A 24,991-nucleotide genomic window follows, 5' to 3' on the forward strand; every position below is an offset into this window, starting at 1 on the left:
ATCCATTAAAAGATCTAGTTGGCAAAACAGCCATATCCCAGTGTCTTTTTTTTTTGCCCTATGTTTTAACACAACATATATGAAATCTAGTATATTCTGTATTCAGGCTGGAGCTATAACAAAGTTTAACCTAAGGGCAATTTGCTGATAGTAACACTTGTCAAATCTTCTGTGAAGCTTTGAGAGTCAATTGAGGAGGTTTTTTACAGTCAGGCAATCAGGCAATCTGACTACAAGTGTTGTTGATATGCTTAATTCTGAGAAGCTGCTCAAAAGTGTCAAGTCTCTGAGCACTGCTTTGTGAGTATGTGAGAGAACATTCTGTGATGTTTTTCCAAGTGTTTGATTATAATGTGAGTTATTGAGTCTAGAGCTGTTTATTAGGAATTGATCAGTATCACTGTATCTTCTCGTACACCACTGATTTCTGTGTAGTAATATTTTAGTCAGACATTTTAGTGGGGTTACTGCACCACACTTGCAGCTTTTTAAACCCTGCTTAATAAATCATGTCAGCTTTTCATTACCTAATGTGTATTTACAGTGCTTTGAAAATCTGAAGTGGCAGGCAACCATCCCATCCAAACTTTCTGAGGTGAGCCAGTACAGGAACCTTGCAGAGCACTGTTGAGAAATGATGTGGTACTGCATCAAAGTGATACTTAGGGGGAGGAGTTAGGAGAACAGTATCAGGATGGGCTTTATGATTCTTAAGTCCATGTAACTCTTATTCCTATTACCAACACTCCTAAAAGAAAAACAAAAAGAAAAAAGTTTTAGCAACCCTCTTGTAATTGCATTAGCACAACACTAATGCAACATTTATTGCTTAATCAGCTTCCCTCTAGAGTTCTGGTCCTCAGAACTTGGCCTCCTCACAGCTTCCTGCATCCTGCCTAAACCTTGTTTTTCCTCTGAATAAAGCTGACTTCATCCAAACCAGGTTTGGTGTGTGCTGTCCCCCAAACTCTGGCAAGGTAATTCTTGGCCTGATCCACAAACAGATTGATGAGAGCTGGACAAATAGCCAAGCAAGAGAGCCTTGGCCAGAGGCTTGACACTAGCCAGGCTGCTTACCTTTGCTACTGTGAAGTGTAGTTGTGGAGTCACTGAGCTGCTTCTTTGGTGTTTTCCAGATTCCTGTTGTTCTTTTTCATGGTATCATGGACAGACTGTTGCAACCCAAATTTGGCAGCCCTTGTCAGATCTGTCACATAGAGCAGGGATAAAGGTGCATGACCAGAAAATTCAGTAGCAGAGAAATCATTTTTAAGAAGTCATTATCTTCTAAATAGCAGAGTCCTGCTGTGCCTGGGTACTCACTGATATGTGAATGCAGCATGTATGTCAAAATAAGAGCACATGAGAACCTGTGAAACAGGAAGAAAGCAGAAATATGTGTGTGATAATTAGGACTGCATGACTCAGTACACTGAAGGCACTTGTACACCAGCACACTCCAGATCTGGGGAGATCCCAGGCTGAAGGTTTTTCTTACATGTCTCCTGGTAAAGAAACCAGTAAAAGTGAACTTTGCAAATTGTTTGTGCATTATTGCTGAGAGTATCCATAACGGCAGAACTTAGAATTTTGAGTTCACTGCTCTTTAGCTCTTTTCCTTTTTCACTACTTCTTCTTTTCTTTTCTTGTTTTTCCCTTAATTTTATTTCCTTAGATCTAACTGGCTAAAACCGTGCTGTGGGAGACGAGCAGCTGTGTGGCAGGTATTTTTGCTCAGTGCAAGTCTCAACAGTTTCCTGGTAGCCTGTGTAGTATTGGTGGTGATTCTTCTGACTCTGGAACTCCTAATAGATATAAAGCTTCTCCAGTGTGAGTAGGAGGATTGGTTTTTTGTTTTTGTTTTTTTTTTAATTATTATTTTTGCTTCTTAATTTTTAAAATTTTTATTAAATAAAGGCTTAACCTGCTGGGAGGTTTTTGAAGGGGGAGGATGCTGGGGATGGTTTTTCCCTACCATTTAAATGATTACCAGGCTAGGTAAGAAATGTGTTCTTGTGGAATCCTGGTATAGTGAAATCAGTCTCTTCTTTATTATTCTGACCAAAGCTAGATCAAATAACAAATTCAGTACAGGACAAATTTTCAAAGGATAGCAGCAGAGTGTACATGCAGAGATTCACAATGTGTTGTCATTAGTACTTGAAAAGCTCTGTCCTTTACAGGCATATTACATATGCACAGAAGAAAAGTCTGTGCAACCTTAATCTCTGATACCCATCACATGTGGCTAGACAAAAGTGATGAACATACAAAAATAAATAGGGTACTTGGTGTTAACCTCTTACTAATTTACTTCTGCTTGGGTGGATAGGAATTGAAATTACAGCCTTCTAGCTTGTAATGCACTGATATGAGACAGATTTTCATTCTACTTTGCTAACACACTGTGAGTGAAATAATGGCTTAAATGGAGTTTTGATTTATCTGAATTCACTCTACACAGGTTCCACAATAGAAATTTTAATGCTGCTGTTTTGCTTCTTATTTCATCGTTTTTCCCCTACTCTTCTTTTCCTCCATTCCAACCCTTTTTTTCTTTTTTTTACTTTTATGATACAAAGCTGACATGACCAGAAACACCACCTAAGCTTTCCCCTAAGCTAAATGTTGAGGAGCAGCCTCCATGCAATCTCAGATGTGTTGAAATGGTAGCTGGGGTTCAGACAATCCCATAAATGCAGGAGTACATACTACAAAAGAGTGTCTGGTGTCTCCTGTGGCAGCTTTAAACTGAGAAAACCAAATTTTTATTTTTCTGAAGTCCTTCTACTGTTGCAATTTGTCAATTGATCATAGTAAAGATTCAGGTATTGCAGTTGTATTAAGATGACTTTAAGGAATTTCATTGATGTATGCAGGCATTTCTTAAACTCTGTAAGATTAATAAATGAATGTGTCATTCCATGCTGTTGCTCCCCATTTCCACCCATCTGTCCATACTGCACACACTGTTCAGGGCATGGCCACTCTGTTACAGCTGGTACTTTCTCTGCTCTCTGGTCACTCATCAATTTTGGATGAGGAAGGTCCAGGATTTGGGCAAGTCTGCCACTTTCAAAAAAGTCAGGAATGCTAACTGTGGGTATAAGGCCTTAATGAGGAAGAAGCTTTCAACAATATTTATTGAGGTGTCACATCTTTCTGTTTATGTAGAGAATTTTCACTCCTTTTGTAGAGACAAAGGGTTTTAAAGAATGTTGATTTCTCTGAGTTTTAGCCGTTTTGGTTACTCTCCTCTGGAAGCAGCCAGTTTCTCACCATTTGTTTTCTGAAGAACCCTCTGAAGAACGCTTTACTTTAGGAATCATTGCTCCCCCATGTGTCTGGTGCATGTGACACTGCTGAAAGCTCTGCAACTTACACCTTGTGCATGACCTGCAGGCATTGGGTTGAGCCAGGTGAATTCGCTGTTCAGTGGCCCCTGCCTGCATGGATTTGCTCAGGACACATTCCACTTGTATTAATGCTTTACAGTTGAACTAATGAATCTTGCCATGAGGCTTTTTACCTTTGCCAAATCTGAATACCTTCTGTCTTGTTTTAAATCAGATAAAGGCTGTCTCAGTGAGGCTGATCTGAGTATTCCAGTTGTGCCTTGTAAGGGCTGTGTGTCACTTTAATGTTTTGAAAAGCCATTAGCCCATAACAGTGTTTATCAAAATTGCAATTACTATTTTAAAAGGTCCCTTATTTTTTATAAAACCAAGCAGTACATTAGGATACCTTTCAGCACATCACTGCCAGTTCTGTCCATAATAATAACTGCTAATCCATGCTATACACTGTAATTACTTAGGAAGCCTCCCTTTATTAAAAGCCAAAGCAACAAAAAAAAAACCCAAACAACAAAAAACCAAACCAAAACAAAAAAAAAACCAGAACAAAAGAAACCTGATGTTTTAAAGTATAGTTTTTCTCTCCTGCTTTCAGTGTAGTCTTTGGCTGCATGATGCACTTTCCCACACGTAAAGCTGTTGGTTTCAGAGGTGAACACAGCATTTGCGAACTGTAGGTCACACACGTGGAAAGGTCAGAGACCTGTTAGGGTATTTTAGCACAAAACATATTCATACCAGAATTAGAAATCCCAGAAAGCAAGGGACATATAATATAGGTCTTTTGTTTTAGGTCTCTGTTCTGTAATCAGGTTTTTTTTGTCTGTCTTCAAAGCTCCTCGCACGTGATGATAAAATAACATCCCAATGCTTCAGAAGTACAGACCATGCTATCCATTCCTCACCCCCAGCAGTTCTGGGGAAAAGGAGCTCAGCAAACGGTGTTAGTACTGCCCTCGTTGTGCAGCCAGGTGCACGTGTAGAAGGCAGCAGAGCAGCCCTTGCTGCCAGCTCTGTCCTGCAGAGGCTGCAGCAGCGCCTCGGTAACGCGGGGCTCAGGCCTTGCCAACAACAGCATCACACACACCCCTGCAGTGTGTACTGCCAGGAAACCGGCTACAACATCCACCGAGAGCAGGTGCTGCTGCTCACAGCTGCTGTGCTGCTCGCTCAGGGCTTGGCAGGATGAGTTTCCATCCCAAATTCCTGGTTGCTGTATCTTTTTTTTGTCGCTAGGGGGCAGCTGGAGCCTTGGATGTCAGTCGAGCCCTGTTGGAAAAGCTGCGTGCCCGTTCTTCACTGCCCAATGATATAGTGCCTTAGTAAACTTTATTATATTGTATTTTGCCCATTTGTTTCACCCTTAAGTAGTTCCTCTGCTGCAGCGCAGCAAATTCTCTCATCAAGCCCCAAAAGAGCTTCAGTAGTGGGAATTCCAGTGGTAGGGCATACTCAGTTTTATTTGTATCATGATTTCTTCCTACATCCTTCTTGTCTGCTTCCCATATTAATCGATTCTGATTTTAAAATAAAATTCTTCATTTAGTGTGTTTGCTGTATGTTCTTGGGGCACAGTTCAGTCTACCACAGCCCTGCACCTCTATGCACACAGCCATTGCACAGTCATTCTCTGACACTGCAAGACTGTGTAGACTGTGCTTTGGTCTGGCTGCTGTGGGTATTGTAGACTCACAAATATCCTGAGGGGAAGAGAGAATGTTTGCTCTTCATTCCCTTAGTCCAAACTTGGGAGCATGTGGAAATAGGAATTGCTAGCAGTTCTGTTAGGGGACCCTGTCAACTTTCTGCATTTTTCTGTCAGCATGAAATGTATTTTGAAGCCCATTTTGAGCACTATTTTTTAAGCCCCTTCTCCAGACAAATACTGATCAGCTGTGCTGAATTGTCAAAGACTGAACACAAGGAATAATGTGGGGATAGTAGAGCATTCTGTTTCCTGAGCCCTAGATCTGCATTTTTAGGTACACAGGAATTAGTTATACATCCTGTACTAAAGCAGCACGTGGGGTGAGAACACAGAGCAGTGGCAGAGCATCAAAGACCTGAGCTGTGTCTGCCATTGCTTTCCAGCAGCAGGATCTGTTCAAGCTCCAGTGAAGAACTCCTAACATGGTGAATGAGGGTGAGCAGCTGCCAAAGCTGGAGTTCCATGTCCATTGCATCCCATCCTCTTTGTGGTACTTCCATTGCAAAACCTAAGAAAGCAAGCTTTACCATATGAAACTTGCGGCAGTACTGACTATGCTAAACCTAAGTTGCACTCTGCTACTTTAATGATCCTTCGTTGTGTTGTATTAATTGCAGTTTCAAGTGCTTCCCAGTTCGCAGGAGTAATTCACTGGATCAGCCTAGTCATTCTCTCTGTTTTCTTTTCAGAGGTATGTATAATGAAAGTCTTTCACCACAATATAGAGCTGCAAAGTATTTTTATTTTGTCACTGGAATTAGCAAGGATTTTACAGTAGTTTGACTGTAAATAATGTAGCACAGTGTATTTTAAGGAAAAAAAGCAAAAGTGTATTGTTGCTGCTTCTACTTAGCAAACTAAAAAATGTTATTTAGATTAGCACTGTGTGTCACTTGCTTAGAATTGGTAAGGAAACATGGAAGGGAAGATACTGCCTTACAAATTATGATTGGAAAGCTGCAGGAAGAAATAAGAATCTCTGAATCTGCAGGCACTGGACAGGATAGTTTGATCCATTTGTTATCAGTGTTACTGGGTATAAAGTATAGGATTAAGATGAAGATCCATAGGAGTTTTATATTAAAAGGTCTGTTTTGAGAATAGAGTTGTCTACTCTCACAGTTTATTAAAGAAGTTTATATATTCCAGGTTGCTGCGTATAGACCTAGTCAGAGAATGAAACAAATGGTGAATTTCTTTGCCAAAATGTGTGTGAATGTATGTACTGGAAAAGGCTCTAGTCATGATGTAAAAAATGACATAACTGGGATAATCTGCCTTTCTGAGCTTTCAGTTTTGTTCCAGAAAGAAGTCATTGGTATTGAGACATTTAGACCGCTCCTGAAATATTCCAAAATACTTTTATTGGTATTTTTCAGGTTGTAATATGTTACTTGTCACAAAAACAAGTTTTATGTTTGTTAGGTTGGAAGACAGCTTGGACTTAAAGATTTTAAAATATTTTTTCTGGTTCTGTAGGAGAAAATATAATCCAGAAAGGTTTGCTAATTACTTCATTCTATAGCAAATTTAGGTAGTTACAAGGTGATGGTTATAAAAAAAACAATAATCAAAAAACAAAGCTGTGATATCTGCAAATGATTTATTGGATCACTTGTATTGAATTTATACTCATGATATATGATTGGTAATTTCCATGGTGCTTCTAATGAAATACATTTACATGTATAATTTTGTATTTCTCAGCAGGGATTTTTAGCTGGTGCTGTCAGTGGGTGCTTTCTGAAAGGGTTGTTTGATGGCAGGCAGGGATCTCACTCTGCTCTGCATCCCAGCCCTCTGCACTTGCACAAATAGGTCCCATTACTGGCCCCATCCTTTGACAGTGGTGGTGGGCTGTAGGTTACATGTAAGATGACTGAAAATAATCCAGACAATTAAAAGAACTTGCAGTCTTTCCTTTGTGAATTGCACATCCTGATTCCCAAAGACTCATGTTTGCTAGGTGGTGTCTATTCCCTTTAAAGAAATACATTCCTCTCCCCACCAGAATCTTTCCTCTATGGGGATTAGCACCCTGGAGCTCCCTGTAATCCTGAGCTTCCCAACAGGATCAGCTTGTAACTGCTGTTAGCAGCATGGCTACACAACCACACTCACCTGACCCCTTTACTTTCTGGAGCTGCTTTCAGCAAAAGCCTCTCCTGTGCTGCTCATTTCCCCGCTGCTGGACTGCAGCCTGCAGTTCTGTTCTGATTCCCTTGCACCACCAGCACTCTGCTCACACCTGTGCTCACACCTTGCTCCTGTGTCCTTCCCTGAGTGCACAGCTCTTGTTGGGGGTGTTGGTGGCACTGCAGACACATCCTCCAGGCTGGGGCTCATCTGGCTCAAGGAAGGAATCCGTTGTGTCAGTTCTACTGGGACAAGGTACCCTCCAAAGTGGATGAACTAGTTCAGAAGTATTTTGCAGGAAAAGAGTAACAGTAACTCTGTTTTACAGAGCCAAAACAGGTTCCCTGACTCACCATCCTCATTTTGGATGTGTGTTGGCTTTTCTCTTTTTATTATTATTTGGAACTACTTTGTCTACTTGTTTTTCTCAGTTATTATGAACTTACCACTCACTTCATTATCTACTTCTGTCTTCCAAAGTAGCTTCCTTCACCTGCTTGGTTATGGTTTGAATTTAGATCAAAGGAAAATGAGGCCACAAGACAGCCATGTGCGGTGCATAGACCAGGGTAGATTTTTGGATATGGATTAATTTGGCAGCTCGGAGAAAGAGGTGGCTCCACAGAGCAGCTGGATGTGCTTCAGAGACCACCAGTCTGGGAGAGAGCTCAGGTGTACCTTTCCTGCTGGTTTGCTGATGTTGGCCTTATGCCAGGTTGAGTTCATGTTGAGTTGTGTCTTAAGAAAGGAAAAACAGAGGGTATAATTTTCTGTCATACTTTTTTTTTTTTTTTCCCCCCAAGAGATTACAAAATACTGCAAAAATTGCAAGTGGCTTTTTTTTTTCATTCATCTTATTTACTCCTTTGGTCTCTTCAGGGGATTTTTTTTTTCCCCCCACTGATTCCCATACCATGAGTCAGCTGTCTTTGAGATCATTTCTTGAGGAGATCATGTGTTACAGTGAGATTTTGCAGTCTGTGGCTGTTCATGCCAGGATGATATTTCAGAGTTGAGCAGGTTTAATTATTTTACCTTGATATAACATGTAACTGCTGAGAATTGATGAGTCCTTCAGTCATTGTTTTTCATCTCAAAGCAAGGATTCAAGATTTCTGGTGTTCAAAAAAGGTTGTTTCCAAAGCAGAGTACCCTCTTCTAAATTTGGATGTTTACTGTTTATTCTGTAATTTGGTTCTCATTAGTTATAAATATGGATACACAATTCTTCAGAAAGGCCTCAGCTTAAAGAACAAAGTTGTAGAAAACTTAAGACCCATAAAACTTGCAGCACAAAATTGGAATGTTTTGGAAGAATACTACTAATTCAAGGTGGTGCTCTCAAAACATTGCAGGTAATGTGGAGTATTTGTTTGCAATTGCAAGTTGCATTGGAGTTGAAGTTAAACAGGCACTGGCTTTCTGCTTGGTTAGAATGAGGGGGCTAAACATGCCAGCAGCTGGCAAATGCCACCAGAACAGCTGCCAGCAGAGCTGAGTAGCTGCTCTTGCAGTATCTTCCTGCTTTCCCTAGCCTTGTCTGACAGCCACAAGCCTTAAAGGCACTTTGTTCATTTTATACTCTGTCACTGTCTGTGACTTTCCAGCATTAAAATATCTATATTCAAATGGAGTGCACATCAGCTTTGTTTGCTTTTTTTCCAAGTATTTGAACAGGATTTACTAGTGGTTTCTCTCTGTTTACATACATAACTGTGATTTGTCTGTGCACTAAATGTTACCCAGATGTTAAGGCAGAAGAGAAGAGAGAGGCATTGGGTGGGAATCCCAGTATCAGCAGCAAGGCAAGGCTGGGGTTGCACCCTCTCAAGGGGACAAATTCAGCCTTGGTATGAGTTTAGCTGAGAAAAGGAAAATGGGGAATGCCACAGAGCTTTGGTAAGTGGATTGAAGCCTGCTCTTAACAGTTGTATCCCATTGCCACAAGTACGTGGTTCTGTGGCTATTCAGTTCTGCTTTTCCACTAGGACTGATGAGACTGTGTGCAAGAATGGAGCTCCTTGATATTGGCTGTTTGCATTTCTCTGTGTGTTTCAGGCAGCCCAGCACTCAGGCACTCTGCTGAAGGGAAGCACTTAAGGGTTTTCCTGGGAGGAACCAAGTCTTGTGTACTCAAAGTCAGGCAAGCACTGAATCACAGATTTTTTTCTGGCATCTGTGTCCCAAGAAATGAGCTCTCAAATTGAGTAGAGTAAGTCTGGGCTCCCAGCTGAGAAAAAATCTGTTTCATTAGCTATGGCTCACAGGAGGAAAAAACTCCAAGGCTTTCCTCATCCTATATATTTAAAGGGAGTGTTCATAGTAACCTGCCAGTTTTCTGCTTGTTAATAGCAACCCTTGAAAGGAATAAAAGCTCCAATGGGAGACTGCTGTTAAGGTTCTGTTAAAAAAGAAAAACATCCTAAATGGCAAAACTAAGTAAAAATGTCATTCCCTTAACAAATACATAATTTATATTAGAGAAACTCAGTTATGTTACTTTTGTTGTATTATTTGTGAGCTTCAAAGAGTTGAGCAGAAAGATAATAATCATCTATTAATCTTCTGTAAGCTGTGGTTTCTCTTCTGTGTGTTTACTTTTATTCCATGTATACACAACTTTTCTCATGGCGCATAAATGCACTTCATTTCTGTATGTTTTGTTTTTTAAATGGATTGAGTAGTGGTGTCTAGGAACAAAGATAAAGATTTTATATATTAATATGATCTATAAAGGCAAATTTAGGCTTTTTTCTTTGCTAGTGTGTATAAAATAAATTTTAATACACTGGGAAATTTCTTAACTAAGCAATTTTCTGGCTTCACAAGAAGTAGTTACCATGGAAAATGGTCCTGTAAAGTTCTGGGAATCTAGCTGGACATCTGCCTTAAATGCCAGTCTGCCCATTTTATTTCCAATAGTACACCTAACTTACAGTGTTCTCTGTCAGTGCTTCATCTATGCTTTCATCTCTTGATAGTGGCAGTGCAGAACCTCCTACACCACGTTTCAGAGAGAAGTGTTAGTATGACCATGCCCAGAGGGAACTTGTGATGCAGGGCTGCCTTAGCCCAGTTCCTTGGCCACTGTGCATGTGTGGTAGAGTCTCTGCTGAGCTATTCCTGTGCCTTAAAAGCCCTTGGAAATCAATACAGAATTGTCAGTTGAAAACTCGTTGGTTTTACCCATATGCTAAGAATTAAGATTGTGAGAGTATTGGGAGAACATAAGGAGAAATGAAGTGCATTTGGGTATGTGATGTCCTGGTAGTATTAGCACAAGAGAACACAGTGTGTGTCTGTTCATGGCACCAGGCTTTGGCAGGGAATGGTTTCTGTGGCACCACGAGCTGATGGAGCCCCAGCAGTTCCAGAGTGCAGGACATGGGGTGGGTTATATTGGATAATGGTGTGTGGGGCCTGTAGTTTCAGAGCTTTGGTTAAAGAAGCTCTGTGAGGAGGGTGCCTGTGCCCTGGTGTGTTGGTTTAAGCATGTTCCTCTGGGCTCTGGTGGGCCTGAGCACAGCATGTGCTGGGACAGCTCGATAGCTCAATACCAGCACACCAGGAGATGGCAATAGGATTCTTCAGAGGACTCAATGAGCTAAGGCCTCTGTGGAGTGACCCAGATGAGAGGGGTTATAAATTACAGATTGGGTACAAGGTGTTCTGGAGAGCTTTCAATAAGGATTTGGTCTTATGAGATATGTCCAAAAAGGCGAAAGGTTAATCTACAGAGTTTCTGGAGCCTCTGTAAGATATAGTTCAGTTCTGTGGCAAAGGGAGAAAGGTAAGAAAGAAAGAAGAAAATCTGTTCCAGCCTCTTCCATCCTGTCTATCTCCTGCCCAATCCCTACCCCATCCTGAAATGCAGAGTTGCTTCTCCTGTGCCTCGTGCTGCTGGGCCAGCTTCCCCTCCTCTGCTGCCTCCTGGTGATTTCTTCCCACTACAGAGGGATTTGACGCAGTGACTCACTGAGTAGTAAATTGTATATTAACTGTGCAAGCAGAAAAGTACTTAAAATTACCTATGTACTGTGCAGTCAGCTGACAAATGCAGATTGTGGTAATTCACACAGCTGGCTCAGCAAAGGACTTTGCCAAGTTTCCCTACAAAATTAGAGCGAGAACCTGCAGCATCACACAGTTCATCATAAACTTCACTGCAGACAGTTAATGTCATGCAAGCAAATGTGTGTCACCAGGAGACTTTGTCAATTTTGAAATTGAATTTCTGTCTGAAAAATGGTTTAAAATTTTATCTGGGTTTACTTCAGCTTAAAGAAGTTTACAGAACTGTTCACTCATTTGCCTTTTATTAGTGCATTGGACAGACTTCTGTATAATAAATTAGCTTTTAGGAGAAGAAAAATGTATTTCTGATATAACTAAAAATGTATGTGTTAAGGACTTTCTAATTAAAATATTTCTAGTCAAAAAACATTAAAGCTTTCTTTTTCAAGTACAAAAAACCAAGCTGGCAGTACTTTCCTTTAACAGGAAAGTGCTCACACTGATACTTAATATATTTTTTTTTTTCAAATCTGTATTCAAAAATGCAGAATGCCTGTGGTGTAATGCAAAACTCTGTGTGTGCATTTGCTACATGCCTGCACATCAGTAGGAAACAGCAATGCTACTCCAGTTTTTCCCTTTTTCTTCTAGATTCTTGTACTTAAAAATGGTAGAGTTGTGACTAACCTTGGTTTTGTCTGTGATTAATGTTTTACAGTTGCAATTCTCTTTTAATTCATATGCATCTTTTGGTTTGGTCCTTGAACAGTAGGTAGGAAGTTTCCTGGGTGATTAATTTCTGTCTCTGTGTTTTTTCAGATTCTGCTACAGGTCCTCATTTTTAATACATTCTGTACAGAGACAGTATACAATCAAATGCAATATATATGTATTTGTCTGAAATATATTTTTGATTGCTTTGGAAAAAAATAGTAAAATGTTATATATAAGAAATACCAATGCTTTCATTTGCAGTCAAAGTATTTATTATACTGAGCAATCAAGGAGATGCCCAGTACAGTCCAAATTTCTTTGGTTCGACCTCTTCTGGACGAGAGCTGTGGCAGCAGCAGTGGATGTTCTCTCTGCCATGGACACACAGAGGTAGAGTGGGGACAGCCAGGGCTGGTTTGGAGCTGTGCTGGCCCAGGGGCACCTCAGTGGCCAAGCTGGGGCTCAGTTGGGTCACCAAGGACAGACTGCCTTGCCTGGCTCTTGGCACTTCAGTGGTGATGGGGTTTTTAAAGAGGGACAGTGCTGGTGCACAGCTTGAAGAGCTTCCATACAGAATAAATGCTTTCAAAGCTTACCCCCAGTTGTGCCCAGCTGGTTCTGAAGGGTGCATCTCTGGGATGGGAGGCTTCTTTATCCCAACCTTACACTCACCTTCCTGCAGTGTCTGCTCTTGCTGAGAGCTGAACTCCAAGGTGCTGAGCATCTGGGCATGCCTTACTGGACACCAACACCCAATCCTGCATTAAATGTCTGCCAAGTAGACTTCCAGTCACTGCTGATTTGTGCTGATTCACAGCAGCAGAATGGCAATGAAAACATTTGTGTTAGCTTCTAGCCCTTGGAACCACTCACACCAATTAACATCACGGTAGCACAGTCTGATTTAAACACTGCAGTCAGGAATTAAACAGGCAGCAAGGAACATCCTTTTTACATTCCCTCACCATTATGATGTTAAATCATACTTAGGGTTGTGAGGTGGTGTTTCAGTTTCCTTCATGCAAATATGCCTCATTTTAATGAAAATACCTTTGTGCACACCTGTCCAAAGGAAGACTTTCACCCTCTGTTTCTGTGAAGGTGTTAATGCTCAGCCATCCTGTAGTAGTTGCTCATTGACGTGGCATTTCATAAATACTGCCTAAGCATAGCAGAGCATGAGCTGTGCTCTCAGCAGGGTGGCTGTAGGAAAGGTGCTGCCCCAAGCTTTATAGAAGGCTCTGCTTGTCCTCATGTGTTTCCCCATGGCTGCCTGCTGTGGAACCTGTGTGGGCCCCAGGTACAGCTGTGCTGATGGGCTCACAAGTAACTTGTACTTCAGCATTTTGTGCAGCTCCTTGGTGGGGAGAGAGAGAGATGCTGGCAGAGGAGTTGGGATGCTTTTGCCTGGCAGAATTCAGCTCAGGAGCTGAGCTGAGGCTGCAGGAGTGCCTTGGCTGGTCAGCAGCACGTGTACTTGCACCTTGTGGCTATGTGACATCACATCATGCTGGCCAGTTTGGGGTTATTAAGGGACTTGAGCATCTGCTCTTGTGCATCTCTTCCTGCACATAATAAATAAACCTTGGGGTTATAGGTTATTATGGAAAGAGCCTTACTCCTATTCTGCATTTGTAAAGTGCTTTGGAAGTACAGTGTTTTTAGGAGTACAGACTGGCACTGTTGGCAGATCTTGCTGTCTGTGTAGAGTATCATTGTTTTTTGTAGAGGAAAGAGGATGCTGCATTTTGTCTTCTGGCTCGTGCCTCCCTTTCTCAACCAGCCTTGGCCTGTGCCTTTGCATACCCCATTTCTGAGAGGTGTTGGCTGGTTCACTTTCCTGCTCCTTGGTGCTGTGGGGCTGGGCTCTGGAAGCACCATCTACCCCACAGCATTGTCTCCTTGGGCAAAGCAGGGGTAAGTGCTGTTATCCAGGTTTGCAGTGGCAGGAGAACAGAGCACAGTCATCCCAGGCCAGCTGAGGCAATTGGGCTCGTGGGGGTTGGCAAAACCACACATAGGAACACTACTGAACAATTCAGTGTTGTTCTGCAATTAGGTACTGCTGGTATGTTTGGCATAAATTCAGAGTTGCTTGGATTAAATATTTGTATTTGTAATGAAGAGGAGATACATGTATTCATCAGAGTTGCTTTTTTCTGTACAATTCTGGCCATGGGCACCCCTCACATGTAGGCCTGCTGAGCACTTAATTCATTATGCTGCTCTCTAATGGAGAAAGTAACAATTTGGTGGTCTTTGTAAGGCTCCCTGCTGCAGGTAGACTCCTCATGTCTGGCAAAATCTGACCTTGTTGCTGTTGGCAGGAAACATCCCTACCAATTCATCTTTTATGTGAGTTCAATATCAATCACAAATTGGCAGATGGATTCTTTTATTTTTTTTTTTTGTGTCTTCTGAAAGCCAAATTAAAAATTAGGAAAGGTGTCATTGGATTTTTTAATGGGAATTCACCATTGGTTCATTCTATGTTCTTTCTTTATTCCTCTTTTTTAGCTGTTGAATCTAACTTCTAAATAGTTCAATCAGTTGTTTATTCTCTAAACTAGACAGCTGTTAGTTTTTTCCAAACATAAAATAAACTCCCAGCAACTTCTTTCAGGAAAAATAATTTTTTGTGGTTAGTTTCTTCTTTCTTACTAAATACTAATTAATATAAATCCAGCACAGCTACTAATTGCTGTTTTGCTTCAGAGAGAGGGATCAGAGAGATATTTTTCTCCTTTATACCATGACTTTCTGGGATCTTATAATAAAGCCTTTGACTCCAGTGAAGAGCATCTGCTCTTCAGGCTGATGAAATGGACCTTTAGGCATCAGGACAGGGCATCTGCTCGTAGAAAATCAGTAAGCACTGGCATATCAAAGATGGCCAGAAAAGAGAATTTTTCCCCATTCTGACTGAGGGGGCCCCATGGTGGATCTTATCTAGGCTTGGGTCAGGAGGGTGGAGAGGGTTGGTAATCTAAACTACACAAATCTGAAAGCAAAATTTTAGGATGATGGAAAGACTGATGAGCTTGGAACTTGTTTGTGGAGGCTTTAGTAAGTCAGTATAGTGGCTGGGAATCAATATCTGCTTTTTTAATATAGAAATTGAGCTATTTCTAGAACCTGGTTGTTATTTAGAAGAAATGTACAGTAGTTAAATAAGACAGAAAATTATTCCCTAAATAGGTAAAGGACTAAATGTTTCTCTAAGACTAATAACATTCATAATCTTTTTTCCCCCCTAATCTATTTTACTAGACTATTTTGAGGATTGTGGTGCTTGGCATATGGGATTACATTGAAAACAAAATAGAGGTAAGCTCTCTCTTGGTACTGTTCTTCAGACAGCCCCAGTAAGACCATGAAGAACTGCTTTGGATGGCTTTGTTAACCTGATGCAATACAATATCTTTTAAGGCAGATAAATACACACAATCTTCTCATTATGTGCATTATCCATAGCTGAGTGGTGCAATCCCTTTTTCCATGAGAGACTCAGAAGATTGCAATGTTTGAAAATATTTTATTAAGGGAGGGATTTTGGCCTTCTTGCTTTTTCTGTGCCTTTTGTTGTTAGAACTGTGCTGGTCTAACTGATGATGCTGCTAGCCTGAAATGTAAGAATTGTTACCTGAGTTTTATATCCCCATTGCCATAATTGAGTTGAAATTAGTTGAGTTAGTTGAAAAATTGTATGTAGTTTCCTGGTAGTAAATACTAGTTTGGCAAAAATCCCCATTTTTGTTGTGAAATTGTTTTGATAAACGCTGTAATTAGTACCTCAGATTAGAAATTTGGTAGAATGTGTGTAGTCTTGTAGAGAAAGAAAAGGAAATTCATGTTATATTGTTGTTATATATATATATATATCATGTATATATTATTGTTATAAACAGTAGACAATCCCAATCTGAGCAGAAATCTGGAGATGGGTTAAATTAAAAGCTCTTTCTTGATACTGCCTCATAAACCACTACTGTGCGGGAAGAACTAGAGGACAATCTGGGTGTTCTTGGAGCTTAGGCAGTCTAGAGACTTGCATATTTTTGTAATGAAGTTGTAAACATTTTGACTTGTTTTGCTCAAAAAATGAAACAAAACTTTAAATAGTTGATTCAGGGTTTCTTACTATTAAGGCTAAATGCAACAGTTTCTGGTAATTCATTTTGGTAATTTGGAATAGTGATATTTTTTCCTACCCATTGAGTAGCTAGCTCCAGTAAGAAGTATTTCTTTCCAATACACTGAATTTTTATACACAGTTCTAAGTAAGTACAAATATCCATGCCCTGCCTCTTTATGCAAACAGTTAATCAATGGGCCTTAGCAGCAGGGGAGAATCTCAGCAGGAATGAGAACATGATGCTTTGTTCTACCCTGCTAGACCAGTGTGGGACAGACACAGCACTGCTGCCACCTTGCTCTGAAACAAATTTACTAGCTCATTTCTGTCTAATGCTTTGTACAAATGCTTTTTCTGATCCAATCCCAATGCAGCCAGTGTCACATGAATCATTCTGAACAGTCCCAATTTTCAAACCCCTCGCAAGCCTCGCTGCCCCATAAAGTGAGAGCAGGCAGTCTTTCTGTCTAGGTGCACAGCCATTCCCACACGTGTTGTGTAGCCAGGACATGGCCAAGAGCCATCAAGTCTCTTGGCACCATCTTTTTCTACTTGTTGTCTTGATCTCTTCATTTAGACAGTAAGATCTATGAGCAGGGACTGCATTTTTTTCTTAGATGACATTATGCCAAGTAACAGGTAATAAATACCAGTGATGATAAAACTCTTTGGCTGTAATAACATTTAGACTATCACTTCTCCTTGGGGATTTTGGCCAGTATTTCCAAATACCTTTCTCTCCCCCTGCCCTTCCACTACAGTTTATCTCTCCTCACCTCATAAAAAGCACTGAGGAATTCTGTTGTGCTACCTAAAAAGGATGCAGCCTTTCTGTGGCTTGGCCACCTCTCATATCCCTTCCAAATAGGTGCCACAATTGCATTTCTTTTGGGCAAAGGAGTCCTTCAAGATTACAAAGAGGAACAGCAGTGATATGATTTTAAGGAAAGGTTTGAAAAAACTGATTTCTCTCTAGGTGTTTGATGGTGCTATCATAATCTTGTCCTTGGCACCAATGGTGGCCTCAACAGTGGCTAACGGCCCCAGCAGCCCGTGGGATGCTATCAGCCTTATCATCACACTGCGGATATGGAGAGTGAAGAGGATCATTGATGGTGAGTGGGGACTCAGTTTGTGACTCCAGGCATTACCTGGCAGCCTGGGAAAAGAGGTTTTAAAAATGCATGAAGATTGGTTGCTCCCACTGTTCCTGTCATTGTCCTTTCTGTTAAATTTTGCTAGCACTAAACAGAAGAGACTTACGACTCCCATGGAGGAGGGTATGTCTGGAGCTCATGGCTGTATCTCCTGCACCCTAGGAGCCTTTATAATGCATTGGTTTCTTTTCCTGTTAGGCACATTCCCATCCCCTATCCTGTGAAGTAAATGTCCTGACCTGCTTCATGTCTCTTGCCAACAGATGTCATTCCTGATTCTGCAAAATATTTTATTCCAGTCTACTTTGCTGATACTTGCTGCACCCTCCCCATAACCATACAGCCAGCTCTGTCTTGGGACTTTATTTTCTAAGTTTGTGTCAGTAAATAAGTTTTATGTCAGATTCTGTGAGAGATCTTGCCCTGGGGATTCCCAGCTGGAGGTACTGGAGGTACTGTCTGCAGTACTGTACATCCTGGAAAAGAAGCGAATATTGGTGGTGTTTTGCACAGACCTCTGTGGGGATGTACCGGGGAGGTGAAAAGGCCCCAACAAGTCAAGGTTGCAGAGAGCAGAGTCTGTGGCTGGGCCTGGAAGCAAGGACTGAAGTGTGGGTTACTGTGTGTTCAGCAGCTTCAGGCAGCTTGAGGAAAAGAAATAAATGAATGGTCATTTTGCTCATGTACGAAAAATCAGAGTTAAGTTATTATTTTGGGTTTAAATGCCCAGGAAACTGGATTCAGAGTTCAGGGGAGGTCATAGCCCTCTGATGGAGGCACAAAAGGAAATTTCAGGATTTTGTGTAGCTTCAGAAAACATTAATTGCAGTATGTATTGACCAGCTTTTCTGATCAGTGTGTTTGCCATAGTTAAGAAAGTAGCAAAATTTCTAGAGCCATACAGAAAACATTGAAAACTGGGCTGTAGCTTGAAAAGACATAGAAGATAAATGCCCCTTTTGTTTCTTCAAAATATCTTTCTTAGTCTGCTGTGTCCATTAAGGACTTACTTCTTACCACAAAATCTAGGAATGAAATGGTTAGAGCTCTGGAATAGTTCTTCTCCTGAGAGAGCTGTTCTGCTCAGGTTTAGAGGGAATTGGATTGACTCTAAAGAGAAAATCCTCCTACCCAGCAATTCAGGAAATGTGTGGTAGACACTGGGGAAGAGCTGTGCTAGCCTGGAATCTGGGAAAAGCAGGTAGCATGGATTTCTGTTCAGCTAGGCAGTTGGAGGTCTGATCAAACAATATCTAATCACTGCATTTCCCATGTTAGAAATCCTTCCCTGAAAATAGTGCTCTAGTGCTGCTTCAGTTCGAAATATTCCATTTCTCCAGATACAAGGGAAAGGGGTGATGATGTTCTTTGGCCTGTAAAGGTTTTCTTTCTGATGAAAAACCAAATCACAGCTGGGTTGCTTTAAGTGTTGTTTGTGTTTTCCAGCGTATGTCCTTCCAGTGAAAGTGGAGATGGAGATGATGATTCAGCAATATGAGAAGGCAAAAGTTATTCAAGATGAGCAGCTGGAAAGACTAACCCAGATCTGCCAAGAACAAGGGGTAAAGTTCAGTTGTCTTTATTTACGCATATCTTGTCAAGGCAAGGCAAACAGTTCATGTACTTTGCTGCAAGCTGAGCTTTGAGAAGTTCCACTGGGACTCGTGCTGTGGGGTGACAGGTCTCAGTGCGAAGGAAGCATTAGCTGCAGCCAGGATATTGTCAGCATGGTATTTGTCAAACAGCAGTCAGCTGCCTCTGCTGCTGGGCTTGTGTTTTTGGAGGTGAGGAAAACAAATGTGAGCAACAGAAAATAAATGGTTCCAGTATATAATTTATTGAATGAGTACAGCTAGCTTGACATAGTACTAACATAAAAAAGCCATTGTTGGAGACTGCAGTTTGTATTCCTGGGAAAAGGAAGTGCAGTTAAACACAAATTAATTTCCCTGCTTTAAATGCAAAAGGTGGCTTCCCTGTAGGTCAGTCAGAGACTCTTGGCAAGCTCAAAATGTTGCAGTATAAGCTTCTAGTTCCTGGAAGCAAGTCAAGATTTAAGACTCTTCCCAGGCCCCCAAATATTCACTGATTCAGTCTAGAGGTAAGGGAAGGTGAAGTTTGAAATATCTCAAATTAATATATTTTACATGAAAAAGGTTTAAAACCATTTTTGGGGCAATGAGCCAGGAGTTTTTGCCATTTGTATTATGCAAATGAGTTCTTGACTAACTTGCTTTTAAGTAGAACGTAGGGATGGATGTTGAGGCTCAGGATAAGTGAGTATTGAGGTGACCATCAAACCACTACAGGATGAACCCCAGGTGATTTACTTCTTGTTTCAGTGAAATGCTAACTGTGAGATATAGTCCAAATAAATCCTGGAGATTTCTGGCTTCAACTACCACTTCTGGCTTGTGGCAGGTACTTTTGAAATACAAAACCATCAATATTTAGGTCCTCAACTGAATTTTTAGGTTTAGGTCCAGGTCTCCTGGATCTCAGCCCTGGATTCTGTGATGAACTGCTGCTGGTGGTGGTGAGTTGCCTTGTCTGTGTGATGTATTAGGAAGATCTGTAGACACTGTCATTTCATAACTGGTTTTGAGTCACTCATATTAACCATAATAATTAACCATAATAAAGTTCCAAACCTAAGGCTTGGCTTCTGCCAAAAATTAGTAAGTCCCAGCTATGTAAGTGTCTTTGGTGGCAAAACTGCATTCCTCTTCATAACACCTTTGTACAATGATGCTTAATGATTTGGGTTCTGTCAAGGTTGTGAAATTGCCAGATAAATGGTATACACCCCATTTTTCAAGGGAGGGATTATCCCTTCACCAAACCCATTAAGCAAATCAGTGATTTCTTGAGTCCCAGTGCAATATTTTGTGTGTCAGACCATACTGAAGGTCTTGACAATCATAAACTGTAAAATATTTTTTTTAGGAACTTTGCTATCCATCCAGATAACACACTAAATCTCTAAACAATTACTGGTGTTACTCTTTCATAATGTGGGGTAAAGGTGGGCTCATTATCCCAGGTGGGGTTCAGAAGCAGCTCTTGCTGGTGTTCAGTCTGAGCCAGGTACTCCTGAATGTCTGGCCAGAGTAGCCCTAAATCCAAGCTCTGATGGTTACAACAACCTTTACATCAAACAAAGAAATACTGCACTGGGAGAGGAGTAAATCTGAGGAAACAGAGCAGGTTCTCTTGCAGCTTCCAAGTGTCCTCTGCTATGGAAAAGTACAGTTTATAGAAAGATGGCAGCATTATAATCCCTCTTACTGGCCTGACTTGGTGCCAAACAACTGTCTCAGCTGTATAATATCTGGTAAATGTACTAATTTGCTGCAGTTAGCAACATCAGCCATTGACACGAGTACTGCATCCTTTATTTGTAAATTATTAGCTTCATAATTCAGTCAAGAACAACTTGTCAGCATTACAATATTCACATTAACGTTGTGTACAGCATCTGATGGGAAACACAGCTCCTAATGGTATTTAATGTCTAAAATTCTGCCAGGTTTTTGCTTTTTCATTTGATCATCTTTCCTGAGCTCTCTAAAGGATTGTTTTTTCGTGGTGTTTCTGTGTGCTTTTCTGTTTTTGAGGGAAGGTTTGCCTGCATTAGTCTGGCTGTGCCAGGGCAGGTGGGTGCTGAGGGCTGCACTGCCCACATGGGCAGAACAGACAAGTCCCCGTGGTTCCCTGCAGCCCAGCAGTGAAGACAGGCACTGATTCACTCTGTGCTGCACCTTTTGCATTTATTTGCATTTATCCAATAGTTAGAAATGGGGCTGAGCACATTGCTGTTGGAAAGGTTTCCCAGCACTTCTTTTTCTGAGATCCTGTATTCAGTTTCTTACTGCTTTGCTGCTGCTCAGGCAATTGGGATCAGAATTCTCAGGGTCTGGCATATTCTGCAGATGAAATGATCTTGAAAGTTTCAAGCAAAGTATTAATTATGTCATTAGAGGAGTTGGGAAAAAATACTTAGCCTGTTTTGCTTTGGATTTAAAACAAAAATAATTGGTGGCTGGTTCTCTGAGAAGTCCCATGCTGATTTGAAGCTGGTGCTTAATGCTAGGCAGACAAAACCAGAATTTCTGTTTCAAAAATTAAAAGCAGGAAAGATACAACTTCCCTTCATCTTTTTGAATTCTCTTTTGTCAGTTGTGGGTTTTTTTGACCAGTGATGGGGTATCACATCTATAAAGTACATTTCCATTCCTGACTGACACTGGAGATGTACTTTTTTGCAAACATAGAAACTCTTTCCACATGCTGCTTTTTGGCTAGCTGTACATCTGAAAACCAGAATATATTTATAACTTTTACTTACACAGACGACCACTTTATTCTCTGTAGTACCCCACTGCAACTGTTTGAATAGTTTGCTTTTTATTTATTCTCTATTGGCCAGAAAAGAGGTTGTTAAACAGGAATGGAGCATGAGGGACGTTTAAAAATGGGTAAAGGTAAAAGGAAAAGAAGCTTCACTGCAGTCACTGTCAAAAATATGCAGAGTATATTGCTGATGGTTCTGTTTTATCAGAGTAACTTAAATTGCAAAACAAAGTTCTAAAGTTTCATTAGCTACAAATTCCAGTCAGTGAAGATTGCTTTTTTTCTCTGGAATCACCTGTAAATGAATTTCCATTTCTGATAATAGATATACTTACCTGATCTTTTCTGCTTAGCTTTCATAAGAGTAATTCAGCTGAACACAACCCAGCCAAGAGTATGTGTTCAGCCCTATCACACCAGAACTCCTTTTCTGTCAGTTCCTATAGAACTGGGGCTTTCATCATTCCTAACACTGCAACAACTATGGAAGCTGTAATTTCTTTTTTTTTATCTTGGAATATAATTTGTACAACAGCTGCCAGTTTAATGACAGGGCTATTTAGCTGGTAAAATTACCTATTGGAGAAATAATGTATGCTATCCTCTTGCAATAATTTTAATTTATTTCTAACTACCAGTCATTTTCTTGGTGGATGGAAGGCAGCCAAGGTCATCCCGTGTTTTATTCTACCCGTAAATCATTAGTTTGCAACTGTCTCCTGATTTTTATTGTTACCAACAATGGCTAAACTAATGGAAATAAACATTGGATTGTATCCCAGTGGCAGATGAGTTTCAGGGCAGGGCATTCTGTACAGACAACACTAATAGAATTGAGCGAAGTTATTGCTCCTGCATTAGACACAAGTAAGCTTCTGGCTAAAATGTTCATTGATCCCTCAGAAGCGATGTCAATCCTGCTCTGTTGTTAGACCATAAAAAGGAGAGTACTCCATGATTCACTGCTAAGTCTCTTTTTGAGTCTACATATGTATTATAAAATATCAGCTAGGATGGGTGGCCCACTTAATAAAAACAGGCATAGAAAAGGAGATATTATCTAGAGCTCGGGGTAGGTCTATCAATTTACCTGCTTAGAAATAATCACCTAATGCATTATTTTACTGAGGAAGTGCACAGTAATGCCCCATAATTCTTTCTGCTTTGGTTCCTGACAAAAATATTGCCAGGTTTGTGCTGCATGTAACAAATTTTGAAAATGGTAAGTTTAAATTTGCCATTGATGAACTTTCTCTTCATGCTAGTCAATCTTGTTACTTACCCCTCTACAAAGCATACTCTATCTCCCTTTTTCTTGGTAGTAAGTGTATTTTCACATCAGCCACATGTGTTGCTGAGCTTCATTGTAGTGGGGTGTACCCAGGTATTTCTTAGAGGTGCACAGTGACAGTACACAAGCATGGAATGTGCAAACTTCCTGTGAAATACAGGAACAAACATTTTCATTATGAGAATGGGCAAGCACTGGACCATCTTGCCAGGAAGGTGGTGCTGTGTACACAGAGCCTGGAGATAGTCAAAATTTCAGAGGACAGGCTTTCAGCAACCTGAGCTAAATGGAGCTGCTTTAAGCAAGGGATTGAACTAGATGGCCCTCCCAGTTCCATTTCAGCTTAGATTATGCTGGGATTTTATGAAGTTTACAAAAATACTTTTTCCATTACAAAATATGCTGGTACTTATTGGTAAATACCCACTAGAAGCTACCAAAGTATGTGTAATTGTAAAGAACATGAATGTCATAGGTGTCCTGGTAAGTAAAGTCAGTAGCAGCTTCAAGTGGAGCAGTGCTCTGTTTGTAATTGCCATGAGTTAGGAGGGGTTTGCCTTTGTCTCCTTGGTCACAAGTTATCTGCCACACGAGCATTTTTTTGCTCATTGGCTCTGTGAGATTTGTAAGGTTCTTGCACAGAGCTGATACCTATGATTTAATTTAAACAAATCAAAGCATGTGTTTTTGAAGTTTATATGCCTTTTTTTGGTTCTCTGATGATATGTGTAATATCCTTCTGGCCTACAGGCTGAGGGAAGGATGGTGTACCTGGAAATACAAACTGTGGTTTCCTCAGTGCAGCTCTGCTGGTCCAGCTGTACACAGATCACTGCATCAGCTCCTACTGCAGACAGAAATTTCACGTGTTACCTTGGCCCAGAATTTTAACTTAAAAACGCTTATATTTTATACCTCCTAATGATTTATTTTAGCTGCTCTGGGCTGCCTGAATGCAGTCAGAGCAATCTCATTAGCTCTTGTACACATTAGAACTGCCTGAGGTCAGTGTGCAATAGAATCTTCAATAGACAGAGGCACCTACAGCTCATGCAGCCTCTCGTTGCATTTCTCCTGTAAGGAACGTGCCCTTAGACTTACCCTTTGTTTTGGGGGGGTGCTTGGAGTGGCTGACACTTATTCCAGCATCTGCAGGATCCTGGGATTAATTGTCAGGAAACAATTCCTACCAAACCAGTCTCTGGAGATTCATGTCTGTGCCAGGGGGCCATTGGTACCCGGCTTGGGTGTCTGTGACAGGGCGACAGCAGCTCCAGGGCTGGTGCGTGTGACACGGTGACACTGGAGTCCGGTCCGGTGCCTGTGACGGTGTCCCCGTGCCCGCGGTGTCCCCGTGCCCGCGGTGTCCCCGTGCCCGCGGTGTCCCCCTGCCCGCGGTGTCCCCGCGGTGTCCCCGCGGTGTCCCCCTGCCCGTGGTGTCCCCCTGCCCGTGGTGTCCCCCTGCCCGCGGTGTCCCCCTGCCCGCGGTGTCCCCGCGGCTGCAGTTCCCGCTGCGCTCGGCAGGTGGCAGCAGAGCCGCGCCGCGGGCCGTGTCCCCGCTGGGGACGGGAGCTGAGCGCGGTCAAACACAAAATTCACGGACTGTGCCCGGAAAAACTGCCCGGCCGTGGGGACCTTAAGGAATGGCAGTAACCTGTCCTGTTTGGAAATGCTCCTTTATCCCCGGGAACTGTGAGTGGCCAACAGGAGTCTGGGCTCTCCCCTGTTTTTGCTCTGGGCTCCTTCTTCACACCTGTATAATGCAGCGATGCATTCAGGCTCTGATTGTTACAATGCTCAGCAAATCTTTGTAAATGCTGAAGCTCCTTAAATTGGATCTGATGCAGACATAGTTATTGAGCTGACTTTTAGCTAGTTCTGGTTGTTTTAAAAAATACCTGCCAAATTTTTTTGTCTTCCATGAAAAAAGGAAATCATACCATACCTCTAGGTCAGAATTAAGCATTTTAATAACATTTATTTCTTTTTCTGACACATGTGAATGTTTTTGAAGGCTGAAATGTAGAAAAACAGAAATTATATTTGAGCTAGACAACATGAAAAAAAATCTCCAAATTTATTTTTTGCCCAACATGTTTGAGTGCATTTCTTCCATTAAACAAAGGG

The 24,991-nt window shown here is 41.3% G+C and overlaps 1 protein-coding gene across 9 annotated transcripts in view; it reads left to right on the forward strand.

Annotated features, from left to right (window-relative positions):
• TMEM266 (transmembrane protein 266) overlaps positions 1–24,991 on the forward strand; it is a 102,545-nt gene that overhangs the window by 57,113 nt on the left and 20,441 nt on the right. For all 9 annotated transcript variants that reach the window (XM_086849346.1, XM_086849348.1, XM_086849349.1 and 6 more), the window contains 5 exons: positions 1,676–1,830; positions 5,682–5,755; positions 15,199–15,255; positions 17,040–17,178; positions 18,667–18,782. In XM_086849346.1, the coding sequence (XP_086705472.1) occupies positions 1,676–1,830; positions 5,682–5,755; positions 15,199–15,255; positions 17,040–17,178; positions 18,667–18,782 (541 nt within the window). The remainder of the gene's footprint in view (positions 1–1,675; positions 1,831–5,681; positions 5,756–15,198; positions 15,256–17,039; positions 17,179–18,666; positions 18,783–24,991) is intronic.

The sequence above is a fragment of the Cyanistes caeruleus genome, chromosome 13 (assembly GCF_971803275.1).
Source record: "Cyanistes caeruleus chromosome 13, bCyaCae1.hap1.1, whole genome shotgun sequence".
Classification (NCBI taxonomy): domain Eukaryota; kingdom Metazoa; phylum Chordata; class Aves; order Passeriformes; family Paridae; genus Cyanistes; species Cyanistes caeruleus.